Here is a 21763-nt window from a genome sequence, read left to right as displayed (position 1 = left end):
AAATTCTTTACAAATCCTACCATGTGAATTCATGGATTTTTTTTTCACATTCTGTCTCTCACAGTTGAAGTGTACCTCTGGTGCAAATTACTGACCTCTGTCATCATTTTAAGTGGGGGAACTTGCACAATCGGTGGCTGACTAAATACTTTTTTGCCCCACTGTATCTGTCCTGCACTATAATCCATGTCTAGTCATGCTATAGATTTACCAGTTCCCAAGCCAATAACTGAACTGTTACGGGTCTCACAGATCCAAAGAGTAACATCTTCACCTGACAGCTATAAATTTAGTGCATGATTCTCATTATTCTCAATGCCAGAACTGGACAGCGGACAGCCAGTAGAAGGCACTCAGTCTCAATATGAGCCTTGTAGGAGTAGAGATGAACCGATCCGATATTACATATCAGTATCGGTCCGATACTGACGTAAATTACTGGATCGGATATCGGAGGGAAATAAAAAATGTAATCGATCCATTAAATATCAAAATAGCAAGAAGTCCATTACTGTATATAGTAACTATTAAGTCTAATATACCCTAGTAAGCTATAGTACTTTTTCCTTTGTGAAGGTACCATCTGTGCAGTCTGCAATTCTGTTGAAGAAAGATGTTGAATCTATTTATTTATTCTTCAAAATTAATTGATTTCTGTGCATTTTTTCCCACACTGCATCAAATTAAAGTTGATTACGTCAATTAAGCATCATGAGGTGGAGGGTGGTTCCCTATTTTTTGGGTTTTTTTGCTGGGAGTTTTAGAACCCTATTAGTTAGGTTGCTTACTCTTTAAAATACCAGAATAGGGAGGATGGAGTAGGTTTAACTGTATTAGATTGATCAGTATTGCTGAACTATGAAATATTTTGGGTTCAGTGTATTTTTTGCATACAGGTATAACAGAATAGCTTTAGTGTTTTGTTTTTTAACTTGAGTATGAACTTATACAAAAAGCAGCAAATATTTAAAAAAACGTTTTATTGATTAAAAAAACACACTATATCGGATTCATATCGGTATCGGCAGATATCCAAATTTATGATATCGGTATCGGTATTGGACATTAAAAAGTGGTATCGTGCCATCTCTATGTAGTACTGAGAGGCATGAAATGTTGCTGTTGTACCAGAAATAACCTGCAGTTTCATTTTAAATGTTTAACACAGCACACTCTGAGATAAGTGGGCCATGTATCATAATTATCTCTTCCCAGCAAGTACACTATTAAAGGCATACGTGTCAGTTTTTCCTCCTGAAAAGAACAAATAATAATGATAGAATAATGATATTGAAGTTCAGCGCTTAATTTGTCTTTTCAGAAATCTGAGGCCCATTAACTGCTGGGTGGATCTGCTTATTTCTCAGATGAAAAGCTGTGTTAAAAGCTAGGCTTGCTCTATTTTTTTTTAAATATTTGTCCCATAGCCAAGATGTTTGTTTGATTTATCCTCACCTCTTAAAACTGGGCTGTTTCCCCAGGTGATGGAACAGATGGAATATCTAATTAGTGCACTTTCATATGTGCTTCTTTTTTTGACTGATTTCAAAAACAATGAAGAGCGTCACATAAACATTTTTAGTGACATACAAACATATGCAATATGCCAATATTGTAAACTTAAAGCAAAATAAGATGCTTGTTGGGTGAAAATGATAAGATTAACAGATCACACACGAGTGTGATCTAATGTCCATCACCCTGTCAGATCAAATCCAGAAACAACAATGCATCTTGCTTTAAACAAGTCCATCAAAGTATGCATACATGGAAAAATGTTAAAAAAAAAAGGTTTATTTCTTTAAAACCTAAAGGCTAAAGTTACTCTGATCATATCATCAGATATTTACACAGTATTAACACAGAGCTGTTTCTTATTAATTGAGTTGGTCTACTTTAACAATACAAAAAATGGGCTGAAAATATACACATACACATACACACACACGCACACGCACACGCACACACACACACACACACACACACACACACACACACAACAACATCAAACATCCATGTGATTGCTATGTAAGAATCAAAAACAAAAAAAGAACATTTCCCCTAAAAAAATAATTCTACATTCAAGAATTTAAAATGGCCCATCTCCACAGTCCTGGACACTGCATTAAATATAACATTATGTTCAGTTTCAAAGTTTTATTTATATAGCCAATTAACCACAACCTAAGGCTTTCAAGATTTTTCTTATTGTAGGACTAAAACCCTAAAATATTAGAAAAATAATCCCAAAATAATCCCATCATATCAGTTGATCCGATATAATGTGGCAACACTCGGAAGGAAAAACTCCTTCCTAACAGGAAGAAACCTGTGTCCAACTAGACACAGTGAGGGCAGACATCTGCTGTGACTGCTTGGGGGTGAGGGAAAAGAAAATGCAGTAGAAGGAAACCACTCCTACTATGGGAGAGAGTGAGAGAGGTTCAGAATTTTATAATTACTAATGATTATATTCAACAGTTGTATGTATATATATATATATATATATATATATATATATATATATATATATATATATATATGTATGTATGTATGTATAAACACAGAGAGTGAAAAGGGTGGGTGAAGGATAAATGCTCTGTTTGCCACAAACCAAGGAATGAGTTGCAGTGAAAGGCAAGACATCAAAAATGAAAAATTTTAAGCCTAATTTTAAAATCAGAGAAATTGTATGTGTCTTAATTCCAAACTTAATTCAATTCAACTCAATTCCTTAATTCCATAAAACACAACGCTGATAGCTAAAAGCTCAATTTCCTGTTCTACTTTTCAAAATAAATACAAATTGGCCTGCAGTCTAAGAGCTCTATATGGATAATATGGTACTAGGACAAGGCCTGATTGTTCAAGATTTTATATGTAAGGAGAAAGACTTTCTAAATTTAACAGGGAGTCACTTAGGACAAGGTAATATGCAAATCATTTGGTCTCTATTTCTAGTTCCCGTTGGACTCTCACTGCACAGATCTGGATCAACTGTAGACTACTAAACAACCAGATAATAATGAATTTAAATAGTCTAGCTTAGGAGCGACAAATGCATGAAATAACTTTACAGCATAAGTGTGTTGTTTTTCTCCACTGGGCTTTCTTGTCAGTAATCTTGATTGTTGTCCATGCCTGCCTACTCTGAAAATGATTTTATTTTTAAGTTTAATCCTCTGTGTTTTCTTCATTTTATAGAGATTAAGGTCAACCTCCTCAGGTAAATTCCCTAAAGCCTTTTGATACTTTGACAGGATCCTTGAGCTAGCCACTATTTCTAGAATTTCTGGATAATACCTCCCACCCACTCTATGACATGCTGGCTAGTCACAGGAGCATCTTCAGTGAGAGACTGAGATTACCCAAATGCACCACTGAACGACACAGGAAATCATTCCTCCCTGTACAACTCCTCCATCTAATGAACAGTACACAGTGCAATAGTAACACCCTTTTGCACATCCTATATATTATACAGTTTAGAGTAAAATGGCAACCATATATATTTAACCTCTATAATATTATGGATATTTATAAATAAGCTATTTGTATATACTAGAGCCATTTCTTACATTTTGTAAATGCTGTAATATATTCATCCATCCATTTGCTTCCGCTTATCCTGTAATATATTGTGTTATTTAATTAATTCAGTCTGTTACTGTTACTGTCTTGGAGGAACTATAACCCACACAATTTCCTCAGGTATTATTAAAGTATATCCACAATTGGTAGATCTGGATCTAGTTAGAGGAAGAAGTGTGAAGAAGAAAATGGGTGTTGTGTATCTGCCAAGTAAAGGCAATTAAAAACTAGAAATTAAAAACTTTTTTTGCTCAGACAAGTGTTCCTCCATTGGTAGTCATACTCAAGATATCCATTCAAATAAGTTGTAGGTAGAACTGTGAAATAGAGCAGCAGTAGATGAACAGTATCAAAGAAACTGCTTTGTTACTATTGTCTGTATACAGAAATCTTTAGCTCACACCTCTTTCAAGTGACACATGCATGACAACATGCAGGCTATAAGACTCAACAATTGCATAAGGACAAGGATCTCCTCTCTAGTGAAGGTGGACAAGTTTAAAAACCTAGGGTCAAACATCCAAAGTAATGGACAAGGCAAAGAGAGATCAATGCATATGAAAGCGTAGTGTGTGGAGTATAAGAGTGATTTGTGACAGAAGTATCAAGAAATGCGAGATTTACCCAATGGTTGTGAGGCTTCTTATGATTTGCTATGAAGTATGTTTTTAAGAAGCTGAAACTGACAAAAAGACATGAGGCAGAGCTGAAACTGTTAAGATTTTCACTGGGAGTGACCATGGTGAACGGGATTAGAAATAAATAAATGTTTAAAAAACACTACTATCTCAGTGGATTTGTAATGTAGCCCTTGTACATCTGTAGCTGTTCAATTATGACAAAAAACAAAATGTTATTGATCATAATACATTTTTATTTAACAAGATTATGCATCTACTTAAAATGAATCTTAAGTATTATGTTTTCATATTCATGGGAAGCCAATTTAGTAATTGGAAAACACTGTAAAGAGAGGCCATTAACTGGGTCAGATGATTGATTTATGTATGTCACGGTCGTATGGTCCTCCCCGGGCGATCTGGATTTTTGTGTGTATTTTCTCTCGGTCTCTCCTCTCTCCCAGCCGCGGGTTTTGTTTACGGAAGTCCGCGCTTCCGGGGAGGGCGTGGCTCGGACGACCTTCCACCCGGAAGCTCCGCCGCTCGGCTGTGGCCTCACCTGCATTTGATTGCTCTGCCAGCTGCTTCTAATCAGCCTCCATCTCAGAGCTGCAGTATATAAGGATGAAGTGCGGCAACAGTCGACGCTGGATTATTATTCCAAGCTGGTAGCACTCGTTACTTAAGGGAAGTTGATAGTCGGTTAAAGAGCTCTGCTAATTCTGTGTTTTGCTTTGTCTTCACCTAGGAGTTTGGCTCGGAGAGGAGGACCAGGAAACACAACTCACGCTCGGGGTTGCACAGACAAAGGAGCACTTGGGGATTTAACTGATAGCACCTTTAACTGTTTGTGACACCTCTTGGACACTGTAAATGAACCCACTGTTCACCCTGCTAACCTGAGCTCCGCATTTTGGGTCCTCTTTTTCTCCTGCAACCTTGACAATGTAGCTTTGTTTGCTATAAATGCATTTAAATCTCTTGACATTCAATCTTACTTTTTTACTCAAAAGCAAAACATCAAATATGAAAAGCTTTGTCAAAAGCTGTTAACCAGACTCTTAACATTGAAATGAAAATCATCATTTCAATACAGCAGTAATACACTATAAACTGTTGGTTAATGTTTAATTAAATTGGTTCTTGATTGTTGTGCAACATCACTTGTTTGCTCTGCACTGCTAAGGGAAGTTGTTTATTTGGACATAAACAATGGCAAGTACTCAGGGCAGAGGTTAGCACTTTTATGAGTTAATAGACCAAAAATCAAGTCGAGTTGAGGTGGACCGATTTTTTTATTATGAACAAAAAAGTCCTTCTGCTAAATTGGCTTTATTGATTTTTCAAAGTTAAACACTGAATGTCAGAAAGGTTTTACAGTAGCTGGTTTTCCAAACTGATGGACCTACATTTATTATCTAATATTTTTCTGGTAAGAAGATAGTGTATTCCACAGGGTAGAAAAGTTTCCTTATGACTAGATGGTTACATACTGACTGGAAAAATAGAACAAGCAAGCAGCAAGCAGCTGCCACTAAAACATGCTGTTACTTTTTAACCCAGCTAAGTAGCTGTATGGGGTAGCAGTGGTTTAACAGAAAACTCTCGTGTGGACTCTTGTTGAATTCATTTATATGGTTAATTCAATTCAGTTTTATTTATACAGTGCCAATGCACAACAACAGTTGCATCAAGGCGCTTTATATTTTAAGGTAAACCCTACAATAATACCTACAGGGAAAAACTTTGCTCAGTTTTTATATTTGCTTTTATACTTTTATGACTGTTTATGTCTAAATTTTATCTACCATGTTTGCTATATATACATTTTTCTTATGTTTTTTTATGGTATTGTTTACGTGTTACTGTAAGGTGACCTTGAGGGTCTGAAAGGCGCCTATAAATAAAATGTATTATTATTATTATTATTAAACCCAACAATCATATGACCCACTATGAGGAAGCACTTTGACCACAGTGGGAAGGAAAAACGTCCTTTTAACAGGAAGAAACCTCCGGCAGGACCAGTCTCAGGGAGGGCCGGCTATCTGACATGACTAGTTGGGGTGAGAGAAGGAAGACAGGACAAAAGACATGCTGTGGAAGAGAGCCAGAGATAAATAACAAGTATTAATCAGTAATTCAGTCTCCCGTCTGGGAGGTATGGTATGGCAAAATGCCAAAACTTCTCAGTTTTTCTGATTTGTGGTTTCTTGATTTGCACTATAATTCATGCTATATTTTCTCACAGCTTGCTCTAAAATAACAATACATGATTCTGTGTATCACAGCATCTCATGTAAAGGGTGTTGAATACTCTCCTCTCCTCCAGCTATCACTGTCAATTTGCCCTTGACCAAGCAAGTGAACTCCTAAATGAGCCACTGATGCTGTGGCATATACCCTGTGTGAATTCTGCATGAACGCGAACTAAGTGCAGTAAAAGTTGTTGTGCTGTGGGAAATATGAAACTACTCTCAGATGGCTTTCTTTTGGATACAGATATACTAGAACATGGTCTTTTGGCATATACATCTTTGAAGAAGTCATCATTTTCATAAATATTGATTTTGTGCCAGAGAATAAATTACCATTATATATTTTTAGCAAACTGGTACTGAAGCTTCATAGTGAAGCTTGCTTTTGCAAAGTATTAGCATGAAATAAATACATATGAAATATAAGAAAAGAAAAACCTTGAACCCTTAGTCCCTACAGCAAGGGAAACTGGTGGCTTTTTTTATTCTGGGGCACAGGCAGAAAACACAACTAAATAAAAAGCTATTTTAAAAAAAATATTTTTTTTCTCCTATGTATGAGCTAGGTATTTACAAAATTTGAAAAAAATGAAAAAAATGTGCAACCTGAGATGCCACATGCACACTTTTACAACACTAGACAATTCATCCACTATCTCCACAGGAATACCTTTCTGTAAATAGGATGTATCTCATTTTTAGCTAAATTTATAAGGAATAAACTACAAGAAAAGAGTGGAGACAATTTATTTTTGGACGAGATGTTTGTGCTGTCCAGCCTCATCTTCAATGTCCAATTACTCATCAATTCCTCAGTTGGAAATAATTGTCCACTAACACTTTTTCCTTCTGCATCTTTCTGACTGTTTTGTCACTGTTGTGCATCTATCTTCAATCAGTGTCACTGCTGGTATGTAGAGCAGGGCGATATGACCAAAAATATTTATCACGATATACATTTTAAAATTTGCGATAACGATTTAACTGACGATATAATTGACACTAGACAAAATACTTTACAACTCCACAACTTTATTAGTGCAAAAAACCCCATCAATGTATTTTCACTTAAACAAGCAGCTGTTTTTTATGTGCATTAAAGTTATATAAAAATGTAACAGTGCAAATTCCTTGCTGACAATTTAACCAAAAGACATTTCCAGTGGAAATTGGCATAACCGTGTATAATATCCACAAAACTTAAAAAGAGGTTATACACACACAATACGGTAATATTATGTTGAAGCGCAGTACGTATCACTCCGCGAGGCTCCTGCCTACGATAGCCGTAATGGTCCGACAATCCATCAAGCGGTGCGGCTTCGTAGCTTAGCAAAGTTGTACTAAAACATTTGACAGATTTTCGAGTGCCGTGTACGACATAAAATCATTTCGAGGTCAGTAAACACAACCAGAATTCATACATAAGGCACACGGGATTATAAGGGGCACTGTCGATTTTCAGAAAAATCAAAGGATTGATTTTAAGTGTGCCGTATTTTCCAAAAAACACCGTAATAACGACGGCCCGCTAGCATGCCCTACCAAAAATAGTGCTTTGTTGTGTATCTGACAGACGAAAGCTAAACCAGTTCCACACCACTGAAGTTGCAGCATTTTTACAAACCAGTTCTGGTTCATCCGTTTCATTTAACGATCTACTTTCGCTCTTCTCATTCTGCGTCACCGCCATGTGCGTATGTAAACAAAGGCACTGCGCATGCGCGTTTTACCCATATCCTATCGCGATATTTCATTTTCCTATCGTTGCCCAAAATTACACCGGTATTACCGTGAACGGTATGATATAGCCCAGCCCTATTGGTATGTACCATTGGCAGAAGATTTACAGTCTCAAGAGCATGGACTACATTCTAGGACACACATAGTTTTTCTAGGAAAGCTGGACAAAGCCATAGAAGGCCCTTAACCCATCAGCAGGAGCAATATGTGCTCCTTTTAGAAAAGAGGAACAGGATGAGCACTGTGAGTGCTCTACAAAATGATCTCTGAGAAGCAACTAGTCTCAATGTCTCTGATCAAACAATCAGATCACATGATTGATTGATTGTTAATTTATTTCAAACATGTAAACAATATACAGGTACATTTAGAAAAGTCAATACATTTCAATATTGCTACCGTTCTGATTCATTTACATGTTGAAAGGGAGTGGGAAGAAGAAAACACTTATTTAATCCCACCCCTTTGCCATAAGTTATCAGTTAATATTTAGTCAACTTCCTTACTGATATAATCTGTAATAAAAATAGTGAACAGATTTCTGATATAGTATAATATCACATCATGAATTTCTTTAAATAGAGACATACACTTAATTTCAATAGTTTCCCTTTCTTTATAGTTCGAGAAGATCATATTTTATAACTCTTTTTGAACTGTTTTATGTTTGAACATTGCTTTAATTCCATATTCAGACTGTTCCACAGTTTCACTCCATGAACAGAAACACAAAAGCTTTTTCTTGTACTACGTGCCTTCCCTTTTTTAAAGTTACAATAACCCCTTAAATTATAACTTCCTTCTTTCAAAACATGCAGATGGTTCGAGGACCCAACATTATCTGCAGGGCCTTGTGCTCACTATATATTGGGTGTCCTGCAGAGTATCTTTGCTGTTCCTAGGACTGCGCTTTTCTCGACAAAGAGCGTGGCTGTTTGTCGAGAAAAGCGTTCCTGGTATCTGCTAGAGCCATTGGCTTTGGAGGTTACTGCGTGTGTGTGTGTGTGTGTGTGTGTGTGTGTGTGTGTGTATTCCTGTATTCCATTTGCTTGGAATATTTAACATTTAATAATTGCACAAATTCTGAACATGATTCCCAAAGAGGTGGGGGAAGGGGATCAATCTGAAGCGAATCAATTAATTACAGCCAGTGGTTTCAACCACTTATTTGTCTAATGCGGTATGACATTCTTCCCAGATGACTCCTAGTCATTTTTATCCATATTAATGAGCACCATCAGCTGGCCGACTCAGACAAATTCCCTCCTTCCTTCCTTGTCTTCAGACAGTGAAATCTGGTTGTAATAATAAATCAAGGCCACTTATCAATTTCCAGTGCCTAAGTCAGAAACATGCAGTAAACACTATGTGCATTAAAGTGAGACACTGCAGGGACCCTGCATTTTCCAAGATTGGTGCCTCACCTCTACTCAAAAGAATGTTCTACCTTAAAACATATTAAAAAAAAGACTAGTTTTGATTGCATTGGTCAATATATTTTTTACAAAAGGGAGTTATTTTCAGGCATTGACATGCATGTTACTGAGATGTGTGTAAGATCTGTGTCAAGATCTGTGACATTTCGCATCACATCTTCTTATAAGCTAAGGCTGACAGTTAAGGCTCATTTACAGCCATATTTACTGCATTCTGTTGGTAATTGATGAATGTAGCTGCTCGGTTTGTGCTGAAGTTGTTCCAGTAGTATTAGTTATTATTAGTTATCACTATACTACCCTGAGCATTTTGAAGGCAACAGAAAAATATTATGTCAACCCCATACTTGATTCTAAGTATAGCTGAGCTGCACTATCCTTGAAGCAGCATTAGCCAGGGAACAGAATCAATGGGAAGCACATTTCCCTGGCATATTCCTCCATTAGGGGGATCTGTTTTGGTAGAGGGCCGACGGCTGAGATCCAGGACTCAAGGAGAGACGGGAGAGTTAGAAATAATTTGCCAGGTCACCGGAGGCCAATACTTGGGAGGGAGGAGAGATCTTGAGTGGAATGAACTAAGGATATAATGTTGGAGTTTCCAAGAGCTACATTAATTAACAGTTCATCAGCTTATATGGCATTACTTCAGATAAATGTCCAATGATGAAAATCCTTTTCCGTTGTGCTCGCGGCTGCAACAAGTAACAATCACCTCTATTGGGGAATAACTGCAAAGTGAAAAGTTATTTTGGTTTTGGTTTTACATTTTGGTTTCTACTTGAGCGGTAACTCTGAGGTGCCTCTGACTGCTGTGACCAAAAAGTTTCCAGAGGTGCAAAAAGCAGATTCTCAAAATGCAAACCCTGTGCCCTCTTATATTAACAGGCAAAGAGTGTGCTGACATCACATACGCATGCTTTCTAATATGACTTGTATTGCCCCTAGAGAGGATGCCCTATTTTTTCAGCATTCCATTCCTAAAAGAGAAAATATACAACAAAAGGACAAGTACCATTCCTCATTAATAAATATATAATCAACTTATGCTTATATGCATATCGAGAAAATTTCTAAATCAAATTCTTGTCTTAAAACCATAAAGAGGTTACAACGGGAGAGAATCACATTTTAGTCATTATTTTTGCAAATATATGCAACTTGGTGTTCTTAAGTCTAACCACCTCTTCTCTTCTTTAGAGATTGACATTCTATACTGTATTCCTATGTAATATATTATTTGTGTTCACACAGCACACATGTAAACAGACAGGCAGACATGGAGATTTCATAAGTACATTTTAGTTCTCCTTGAAAACCGACAAACTAAAAAACAAAACTCTCAATGATGATATTTTGATTTCAAAGAGATTTTAAATGAAAGAAAACTCATGCACAAACAGATAATAGTGGTAAATGCAATCTATGTAATGAGTACTATAGTTACCTTGTCTATATGCATTGCAAATCTTACCAGTATTGCTGTTTAAATTTCAAGGCCACTTTTTTTTCATAAAAAGCTGCTTTTGTGATTGGAAAAACAGCAAATAGATCATAATCAAAAATTCCAACATTTGGAATTTTGGAAAAGTGACAATAAGTGGAGGTAACTGAACTTTCTTAGAGTAATAAGATATTCAGGTAAATTGTTCCACTGGACTTAAACTTGATGATGTAGGAATATTCTCACACACAAAAAAAATACTCTTATGCACCACACTTTCATACATAAATGTATACATCATATTATATTACTTTTCCTCAATGCTTGCTTCAATTGATGAGTAAGAGAGATGTGCTACAAACAATATGGAAAAGGTAGGTAGGAGAGTGAAAGTAGTAGAGCGTAAACTGCCTGGCAGAATGTGGCATGACTGGAAGGTGCTCCTGATGAGTATTAATGATATCAGAAAAATGCACCCAAACATGCACAAGGTGGGGACAGCAAAGACAGGCTGTAATGGATGTGGCTGGCTCTCACTAGTGGAGAATCTAGTTGGACTGCAGCACGGCGCATAGGTTTCTGGGTATTAAAAATTAATGACTATCTCAGTGATTTACGACAACACAGGATGCTGAAACTCAACTCAACCTTCCTCAAGATGGATGCCTAGGTTGTGATAAAGGAAGACCAATGCAAGCCTGGTGGACTACTGGTGAGTGGGACATCGGAACCTGACCCTCAGTATCTGCAATATCCAGAGGTTTTCACCTTGATGACATGATCTACATGACATTTACCCCATTAAGTGTTGAGAATGGTATAAAGACTAGAATTAAAGATCACTAATTAATATATCTGGATTTTGAAGATATTTTACTGACACACAATGCATTTTCTGTCCATATATGTCCGAATCCATATAGGTCAAACTTAACACTTGTTCCACTGAATGAAAGAAAACAAAATGGCTGAAGAGAGAGCTTAGCATCTCCATGCTTGTTAGCCTACCCTTAGGCTTTCCATTTTAATACGTCCTTGTCCGCTCATATTCCTGATACCATTTTTAGCTGTGACTACCTTCCTAGTAGTGTACTCATAGTGCAGTACAGCGTTTTAAGTCAACGTTTGTGAACTTGTGAACATTAAACAAGAAGTTGACAGAGAGGAAGGAGGTAGTTAAATGATATTTACAATCATGAGATATGACTTGCTGACTTAAAAAAAAAAACACTGTAGGACTGTAAAGAGGTCTAGGTAGCATGAATCATAAATATTTTTTTCTATTTCTTTCTTATAAAAAATGGCACAAGCTTTAAGTAATTCTACACAATTAAGCTACTGTTGCTTTGGCTGTCTTTTTTCCTAGATGGCGCAACAGTCATGACTGATTGAAGCCTACACATATATAGTGTAGTTTCACAGGGCCATGGATACTTATTCAGTCAAGGAGTTCCTTTGCTTTGAATAATGTATGGGGCTCATTTATGCAGGAAAAGAATAGGAAGTTTAGCATTCCAGTATTTCTTGCCTCAAATGCTTCTCCAGGCCGATGATTTCCATTGGTGACTCAATGGTTTTGTCTTGGGAATAAGTAAAAGCCTGCCAAAATACATGATAGTTTCTACTGAATAACAGATAAGCCTATGGCCACAATTACAAATACACCTTTTACTAGAAATCAACCCTTCACTCTGCGTGCACTACATTCCCAGCCCAGTAAGTATGCATTTTAAGTACTGTGCAAACATATAATAACATGAAGACTGCTCAATATACTGGAGTTCTTTTGGTCAGTTCTACATGTCTTGATGTCTTTGTTTAGCAGTAAAAATGCTTTAAGATCCACTTCCACCTTGGATGACGAGGATAACAAGTAATTATGAGTAGCTTTCTCAGTCTCATACAACTGCAGTGATCACTGCAAAACAAATGTATAATATCCATGTCCAGTATGGTATGTGTTTTGCAAGCATATAACTGCAGTAAACATACTATACAAATATACTATGATGCAACATCATTGTATAGTCATATCTATGGCAGGTATTAGAGCTATGACTAGCTATAATTATTGAATAATCTCTCAGCTATTGGTACATTAGTTACCCCTTAGTCATCTTTGAGTCTGTATTCTTTAGTTTATGGAATAATATTATGGATGTCCTGTATTATCCAACCTAAAGACTTTAAGATATTACATTTTTATTTCTAAAACACAAAACAGCACAATAAGACCTCTTTGGATACCAGAAAATGCAAACTCATTAATCGGTTAATTTACTAAACACTTGACCTTAAAAATGATAGTGATTTTCCATTTAATTTAATCCCAGATTTCCTGTTCATTTTTCAGTACATAAAGTTTGTAGACTGCGTGTTAGAGATTTCCATCTGAAAAAGCATACCAAAATTCAGTCAATAGTTTCACAACACTGAGGTCAACACAAATAACCTTAAGCTCTGTGGACAAGGGACTGAAATAAAAACCATGAGAAAAAGTAAATATATTTGTATTTATATAGAACTAATTAACATGTATTTTAAGAAGTGTCTGCAATAGTGTCTAAAACTGAGCAATTGGAATATTATATTTCTATTACAACAGTTATTTGTACCTTATGTACCAATGGAAGAACAAGTTGTTTAACCCAACTACTGCTTTTGCAGTAATACCCCATAAGACAGCCTGATGTCAGACATAACAATGTCTCACTGTAGACATATATAGTGAGTCACCCAACCTGACTTGGTACAAAAGGCAATTCAAATGACATCTTCTTAAAAAAGGTTGTGCCAGTTCCCAAGTTGCACCTTTGTTCAGACAGTCCTGACATCATACCATTCATTTCTCCACACTCTACTATACAATGCTAAAACAGAGAATGTGCCAAGGGTCAGCCACACAGTGTTTTAGCCATCTCTGCTGCTCATCTATCGAGCTGGGAGAAGTGCCACAGCGAGCCATATTCCAAATGGTCTGTCAGTGAAATATTCAGTGGCAGTGAAGGAAAGCAGAAGCTCTCCGTTGATATTTTCAGAGGTTTCTGAAGCAGAACAACAATGACTTCATGTTTACCCCTCATTGATAATGAGACTTAAGCCAGAGACAGAGCTCTCTTCAAGGATAATGGTTATATCTAAAACAGGATTTACCACCTACCCCTCAAACAGATTCCAGCCAGACCTCCAATCAGTGTCTCATAAAATATCAGCTGGATGACTGCATCCCAAAGCCACTGCCATGAATATCAACAGTGACTCGCAGAACACAGAGGAAATAAAGGCATGAATGTGTTTGAGTGTTAGAGTGTTTGTGGTTATCAAACAGGGTAGGTCCATCCTGCGTGACCCATTCATTTCCACTGTATTCTCATCACTGCCAGTGCAAACAGAGATGAGAAAGAATAACCTTTAAATATAACTAACTAATATAACTCCCATATCATTAAAGTGATTCGATTTGGGTAGCTGAATATACACCAAAGAATACACCAAAGTGTCTTGATGCATGCTCAATCATCCAGGTAAATAGATCCCAAAAGTTAATTCTGTTCATCTGGATGTAGCGTTTTCAGTGGGGAAAAAAACAATCCCACTGAAAATGCTACATCCAGATGAACAGAATTAACTTTTGGGAAAACACCAAAGAGCAACATCTCACGTAGAGTTAAAGATACAAACAAAATGACACTACCAAATGGCTGTGAAACACTCTACAGTTAAATAAACAACCAGCAGTAACTCAGATGTCAGCCATATTCTGTTGTCCTTGGGTTTTCACTAAGTTCAGGATAGTGTAAATCACATGCATGGCTTGCCCTACCAGTGGAGCTCCTCACTTGCAGGTGAAAATAATTGAATGGTGACACCTTGTGCCACAGAGGTGTCTTTCAACTACTAAATATAACTTGAGAAACACTTGATAAGAATTGTAGCTTAGCATGAGTGCTGTGGATAAAAATCACGTGTTCCTCACATTTATTACAAAACTCTCAATTTAAAGTAATTCAAATTCTTTATTGTTTTTTACTTTCAGTAATTATTTACATGAAACAACAGCTGGCATGGTGATATGTAAACCTGCTATGTATTACAAACTGCTCAGTTCACTAGCCATGGCATTTCAATGGGCATTAGCAAGTCTAGTTAGGCTAAAGTCTAGTCTTTAGCCTGAAGGTAGTATGACTAAGCCTTCTGTACATGTTTTTATAGAGCAGGTAAATTGTAAATTATATTCATTTATATAGAACCTTTCTAATCTTACTGCTAACTCAACATATTTTACAATTATGCTTTAAAGTATATGGTACATTCATGCAGTACAACCTCCAAACCAGCACCATGAACGTAATAAGCATAAACACATGCAGAGATGGGTTGTTAATTGTAAATAAATATTGTTAGTACACTATTTTACTCTCCATTCAGTGTCCACTGAGCCACTGGCAGTGCATTATAGTGCTCTCTGGCTCCAGAACTGGTAATATTGTTCCAAATTTTTCACAGTACAACTGCCTACTATCTCCATCGCAATAGGCAGCACAACCACTTATCTTGGTACTTAATGACTGCCACAAGTCATTCACTAAACAAGTAGAAGCAGATAGAGTGCTGTAAAAATTATTTTCTCCCTTGGAGATTTATTTCCATTTATATTTTGAGAATTTATTTTTTTCTTTGCAAATAACACACAAAATGTGAATTTTCCCCAAATCATGTTTTTTTGTTTTGTTTTGTTTTGTTTGTTAAACAAGGTGTTTTTAAATGATCATTTCATTTATTAAGAGAAAAAATTAAACTCAAGATCAGTTGAAAACCAAAGTCAGTGTGAAAAGAGTTACAAATGCATTTTAAAGCTTGGGGAATCCAGTAATCTTTACTGAGTCATTATCCACAAATAAAGAAAAGCTTCAAGAGTGGAAAACCTTCCCAGGAGTGGCCAGCCTAACAAAATTACTCTAACAGCATATTGACAACTCATTCAGGAAGTCACAAAAGCACCGAGGACTGCAAGCCTCACTTGCCTGAGTTTAGCTCAGTATTCAGATTTAACAAAAAGGAAACTGTGTTATTTTTCGCCAGGAGTGTTTTTTGCGTGGAACTCTCCCATGTACGCCATTTTTACCCAAAGACTCATTTCAAATTTGCCAAAAAACATACACATCTTCAAGATCTCCAAAGGGGTAAATATTCTGTGCAGTGACAAGACAAAAGTTTTTGGTTTTTGGAAAAGTTCTGTCCAATTTCTAAAAAGAACATAATTCTAACAATCAAATGTGGTGGTGGTAGTGTGATGCTCTAGGGCTGTTTTGTTGCTTTAGGACCTAGGCACCTTGTTATAGTTGATGGAGTCATAAATTCTGCTCTCTACCAGAAATTCCAGAAAAAAAATGTCTGGGCCCTAGTTTTTGCCCTGAAGCTCAAGTCCACTTGGATTATGCAATTGGACAATGATCTGAAACACACCAGCAAGACCACTTCTGACTGGCTAAAAAGAGATGGCTTTAGATGGTCTAGACTTAAATCCACTTTAGATGATCTGGCATGACCTTACACAGGCCATGCATGCTCAAAAACCCTCCAATGTGCCCGAACTGAAAACAATTCTCCAAAGACGAGTTGGCCAAATTGATATGAAAGACTCATTGATGTAGCACAACTAGTTATTAGGTTTGAAGGACAATTACTTCTTTGAATAGGCTCAGGTAAGTTTGCGTGAAATCATCATTTTAAAACTGCATTTCTATGTATTCAACTTATCTATGTCCAATATGAAAATATGTTTGGTAATCTGAAACATGTAAGGGTGACAAATTTACAAAAAAACAAAACAAAGAAAAGAACTCAGAATAGGGGGTAAATACCTTTTGACAACACAGTATTTATTATTCAGAAAGAAAAGAAAAATGCTTGTGCAAAAATGCTGGGATTACCAGCAGCTGCACATTCTACCTTAAAGACAGTCATACCTGTATAATATACACATACTGGCTTTAAACTGATTTGTTTCTCTAACATGTGCAACCCAGGGAATTTTTTTCGTGGTGATCTGTGTATTTGTGGAAAAAAGTCATATTGCTTCTAAAGCTGAGCTGAATGATGCTAATTATTCTGCTGCTCACATCTTCTGAAGTTCCCGCTGGCAGTGGCTTTCTTTATGTCAGAATGATACTGCTTTGTGTTGCCCTTGACTGTCTTAATATTAAAGCTTAGTGGAAGCAAAATAACCTTTGAGGAATTCTTCTACCTACAGCTCGGAAGCAGCAATCGTTCATTTAAAATGTATTGCCAGAATCACATTAATGCTGTACTTTCCCTGGAATAAAAGCTTTTAACTCTTGACAACCTGCTGCTGTCACTTGGCTCGCATCACTATATTTGATTCCTGATGTGAGATAGAAACACTTTCTGGTTCAGGGTGGAATGTATTATTGTTTGAATTTCTTGTTTTAGGACAACTTTGATAACCTGAAGAAATTTACTGTCAGGAAAATGCAACAAATGAGATCATGGCTGCCTTCCAAGCAATAATGCATTTCCCCAAATATGCAGTTTCTCAGTGCTATAATTTATTTACAAATATGTGTTATCAGAATATAATTGTAGCAGTGTTTTAATCTTATTAAATGACTGTTTAATAAATACACAGACAGTGTTGCCATTCATGTCAAATGAAACAATCAAATCAGAGGTCAGCTCCACAGCTGCCCTCATCCTCTGCCTCCAGTCCAAAACTTGCTGCCCCTGGTCCACCTCTCTAAGTCCAAATCTCAACACCTGCTGTCCTTCCAAGCTTCTGCATCTTTGCCATTTGGTTGATGAGGCTCATCACAGGCAAGGCAGAGGGGGCTCACAGCATCAGCCTTGCAGGGTGCTCTAGGCATGTAGCTGTCAAATGTGGACATGGACAATGCCATCGCATAGCAGCTCCACAGGCCTTATTCCCACCCACAGAAGCCAGCAAGGCGGAGGAGAATTATTTCTGTGTTGCTTTCATCATCATCCAGTGGCCCCTGCTTGGGGGAAAGCTCAAAGCAATGCATGTGGATGGCATGGTTTCCTACATTATGGACTGACTAGCTCACTGACAACTCATCTTGCTCAAGGGCAGTGTATTGGATACACTGTGGCGCAGCACAGGGTTACTCTATTGTCAGCTTTTGGTTCAATTTCTAAACCTCTCTTTTAAAGATTGAACTTGGGGTCATGGCAGTGCAACAAGTTCTTTGATGACTTCTCTGCTGTGGAGTGAACATGTTAGGATAGGAAAAGGAGAATATTAAGGAGCCAAAAACCTCACATCTGCTACAGTCACAACCTTTTGCAGCTTGACATCAGCATGACAAAGGAGCTAGTGGATTTCAGCCAGTCACTATTCAGCGTGAGGAGTATGAAATGGGTGGTTTTAGTTAATCCAACAGGCTACTTAACACGTTCTATTAATCAGGGAAGGGCAGCGCACATTTATACAGCCTAGAAATGACTAAAAGATTACCAGAGTAGAACAGGGGAGAAAAGATGAAGACTAGGCAGAGTTCCATCTTGGACTACATAGGGGTGCAACCAGTGTATGACACATGATGACCTTCCACATACTATAGCGTCCAAAAGACATTACAATAATTCTAGTCCAAGTACCTCATGCCAGGCAGCCTAGAGTCATTTGAACTCTATTGCCCTACTCTGACAACCAAAGGTACTGAGCCACAACATATATAAGAATTTTACTACATAATTACATAGCCACAGAAGTTTGTGTCTATTGAGTTGCTTGTGAATTATACTTACATCTGCAGCAGAAACATTTTTCTTCATATGCTTCCTTCTTCACATTTACGGATTACATTATTTTCATGTGCTTACTGTCACAAACTTTCAGCATTTCGTTTTCTGTATTTATTACAATTTCATCCTCATTCAAACTAAATTTAAAAATATCTAATTTCCAGATACAGGTAGGTAAAAAGTTAAAAGTACAAAAGTACAAAAGTTAAAAGCCCCGGGCCGATCGTGGCTCAAGAGTTGGGCGTTCGTCTTGTAATCGGCAGTCCGATCAACAGTCTCGGTCGTTGTGTCCTTGGGCAAGACACTTCACCCGTTGCCTACTGGTGGTGGTCAGAGGGCCCAGTGGCACCAGTGTCCAGCAGCCTCGCCTCTGTCAGTACGCACCAGGGCGGCTGTGGCTACAATGTAGCTTGCCATCACCAGTGTGTGAATGGGTGGATGATTGTGTATAGCGTAAAGCGCTTTGGGGTCCTTAGGACCAAGTAAAGCGCTATACAAATACAGACCATTTACTGCGTAAACTTTGTAAATCCCAGAGGAAATGATGTAAATCAAGTCAATATCAAGTCAATATGACAACCATAGTATATAATTTGCAATATTTTCATCCTCATCAAATCACTCATAATCCCATCCAAAAAGCACGAAGGCTCCCTTATAATTATGGAATTGACCACCCCTTTTAACATAGAAATGTTTCATCGCAGTCTGATAAAGATGAGCTCTTAAAGCTTGTAGGCAGTGGTTTCTCCAGCAAAGTGGCGTGCTTCACAAGTAAGTAAAAGAGCCATTGGAGTTGAAACATGAATGACTTGCTTGCTTTTATTTATCTTTTCAGAACAGACCAATTTTTGGCAGAGATAATGAGATTCTAAATTGTCTACTTAAGTATGATTCACAAGTGATTCTCACATAAGAAAAGGGTTCATATTAATTATTTTTAATTGTTAACAATGAAAGTTTAAAAACTATTGACCCAAACAATATCAGAAAACAAAGCTACTGGATTAATGTGTTTCTCTACATATGTTACCAATCTATAAAATCTAATAAATACATATAATTTATTTTTACATATTGGTGTGTATTTATGTATGTATTCATGTGGGTAGGCAAATGTACCATACCCTATCTGTCATTTTTCACAGGGATTCTGAATTTCTAACACCGCACCTGCTTTATTCTGAAACAAAATGAACAGCAAGCCAGCAAAACTCAAATAAAATAATCTCACAGTGAAGAGTGGGGAGATGAGAAAAAATAAAATATCATAAAATGCAACATTGACACATAGTTAAATCATATGCTGGAGTGCTATAATAGAACACAGGTTCAAATATACAAGTGTTAAATCTGATAAGAACACCGTTAACCACTCAAAGTTCTTAAAAGATGAAAACAACACATAGCTTTTCACAAAGAGAATGAATAAAATGAAAATAAGTCATAATTGCATTTGTATTTGTATCACATGAGCAAATCAATAGTAGGGTACGCAACCCCTCCTAATTCTCAATGTGAGTACCTCAGCTCTGTGCATCCTCAACAAGACATTAACCAGTAAGATCAATAACATTCAAGGGCAATGAGCAGAAGGGGCTAAACACCGAGTTAGGCATGCTATAACTTATCTCCTGCATGTGCACCTATAAAACAAACGAGCACTAGTCCGTTCTTATATAGGTTATGGTGACCTTTAGTAACTCATGTAGTACCGGGCTTGATTAGCTGTTCGGACCAAGACATAGAAGCTATAAAGACTGAATCAGTTCCCGTGCTGCACAAGAGGAAATCATATTAGTGATGTGACAATGAAAAATAATCCGAGACTTACTTTAAGACGGCGCTGTCTCCCTGTCTGACGGTGATGTTGTCCTTTAATACAGAATCCCCGCTTCTAGCTGGAACTCCTGCAGGTACAAGGAATAACAATTTAAGTCCGATGACGACAAGGCATTTCCCAGACACCGCCAGATAACCACAAATTCCCATGTTTTTATATCACTGCGCAACTTCCAAGGGAACTTGAACGTCTGATATTCCCCTTTGCGTTTTGAGCTAGGGACCGCAAAATTCCACTCCACAAACAAGACGCAGTATAGCCTGCTGGAACTGCGCTCGACCTGCTTTTGCTTCAAACGAAAAGCCTCGTTATGAAATCCCGTAACCGTGTCTTTGCGTTCGCCAGCCGCTCTAGGAAAATGACTTCGGAGGAGAGAGAAAAGCACCGTGTTTCTCAAAGAAATGCGCACCGTCTCCTCAGGTTCGAACTGTAATCGCCGTGAAATGGATGCTCTTGCACAGATGCATCAGCCAAGACTCCCTATATATTTTTTCCTCCTCTCCCTCGGTGTTTTCTTTCCTTGGTGCTGCACGGGGGACAATATTTAAAGCTGCAAATACTCAAACAAAAGGCTGAATTCGCTCTAATATCTTCTCTCTTGTTTAGCTCCTGAAGTACTCTCTCTCTCTCTCTCTCTCTCTCTCTCTCTCTCTCTTTCTCTCTAATCGCCAGGTAGCATCACTTGCATGTATTATGTGGAGCATATGGTCTGCAGCCTGCAGGGCTCGCATATTCATACAGTTAATGGACAAACGGATTCAGGAGCCACCGTGCATCTTTCAGGGGCGTTTATAGAGGACACTTTTATTTGGTCAGATGAAAATAATTATTTCTTAGGGGACTGATTACCACAGCAAGGAAACAGGCATTTAAAATGATATTACAATCTTAGCCTTCATTGGTATAAGATGGGACCACCTAGGGAGCACAGGCAACAAAAAAACAAAAACGAAATTGGTCAATTTCACAGTCATTTCATTCAAACTGTTCCCATCAGAGTACGATTTATGATTACTTCGGAGCTTCACATTTCCCCCTCCTCC

The 21763-nt window shown here is 37.4% G+C and overlaps 1 protein-coding gene across 1 annotated transcript in view; it reads right to left on the bottom strand.

Moving 5' to 3' along the window:
• opcml (opioid binding protein/cell adhesion molecule-like) overlaps positions 1 to 21328 on the bottom strand; it is a 205007-nt gene extending 183679 nt beyond the window's left edge. The window contains exon 1 of the mRNA XM_006800514.2: positions 20712 to 21328. Coding sequence (XP_006800577.1) covers positions 20712 to 20869 — 158 coding nt within the window. The 5' untranslated portion in view covers positions 20870 to 21328. The remainder of the gene's footprint in view (positions 1 to 20711) is intronic.
• Between the last annotated feature and the right edge of the window lie 435 nt (positions 21329 to 21763).

This window comes from Neolamprologus brichardi, chromosome 10, assembly GCF_056152115.1.
Source record: "Neolamprologus brichardi isolate AB-2024 chromosome 10, ASM5615211v1, whole genome shotgun sequence".
Classification (NCBI taxonomy): domain Eukaryota; kingdom Metazoa; phylum Chordata; class Actinopteri; order Cichliformes; family Cichlidae; genus Neolamprologus; species Neolamprologus brichardi.
The sequence above is the reverse complement of the archived record's forward strand: the minus strand, read 5'-3'. Positions and strand labels throughout refer to the sequence as shown.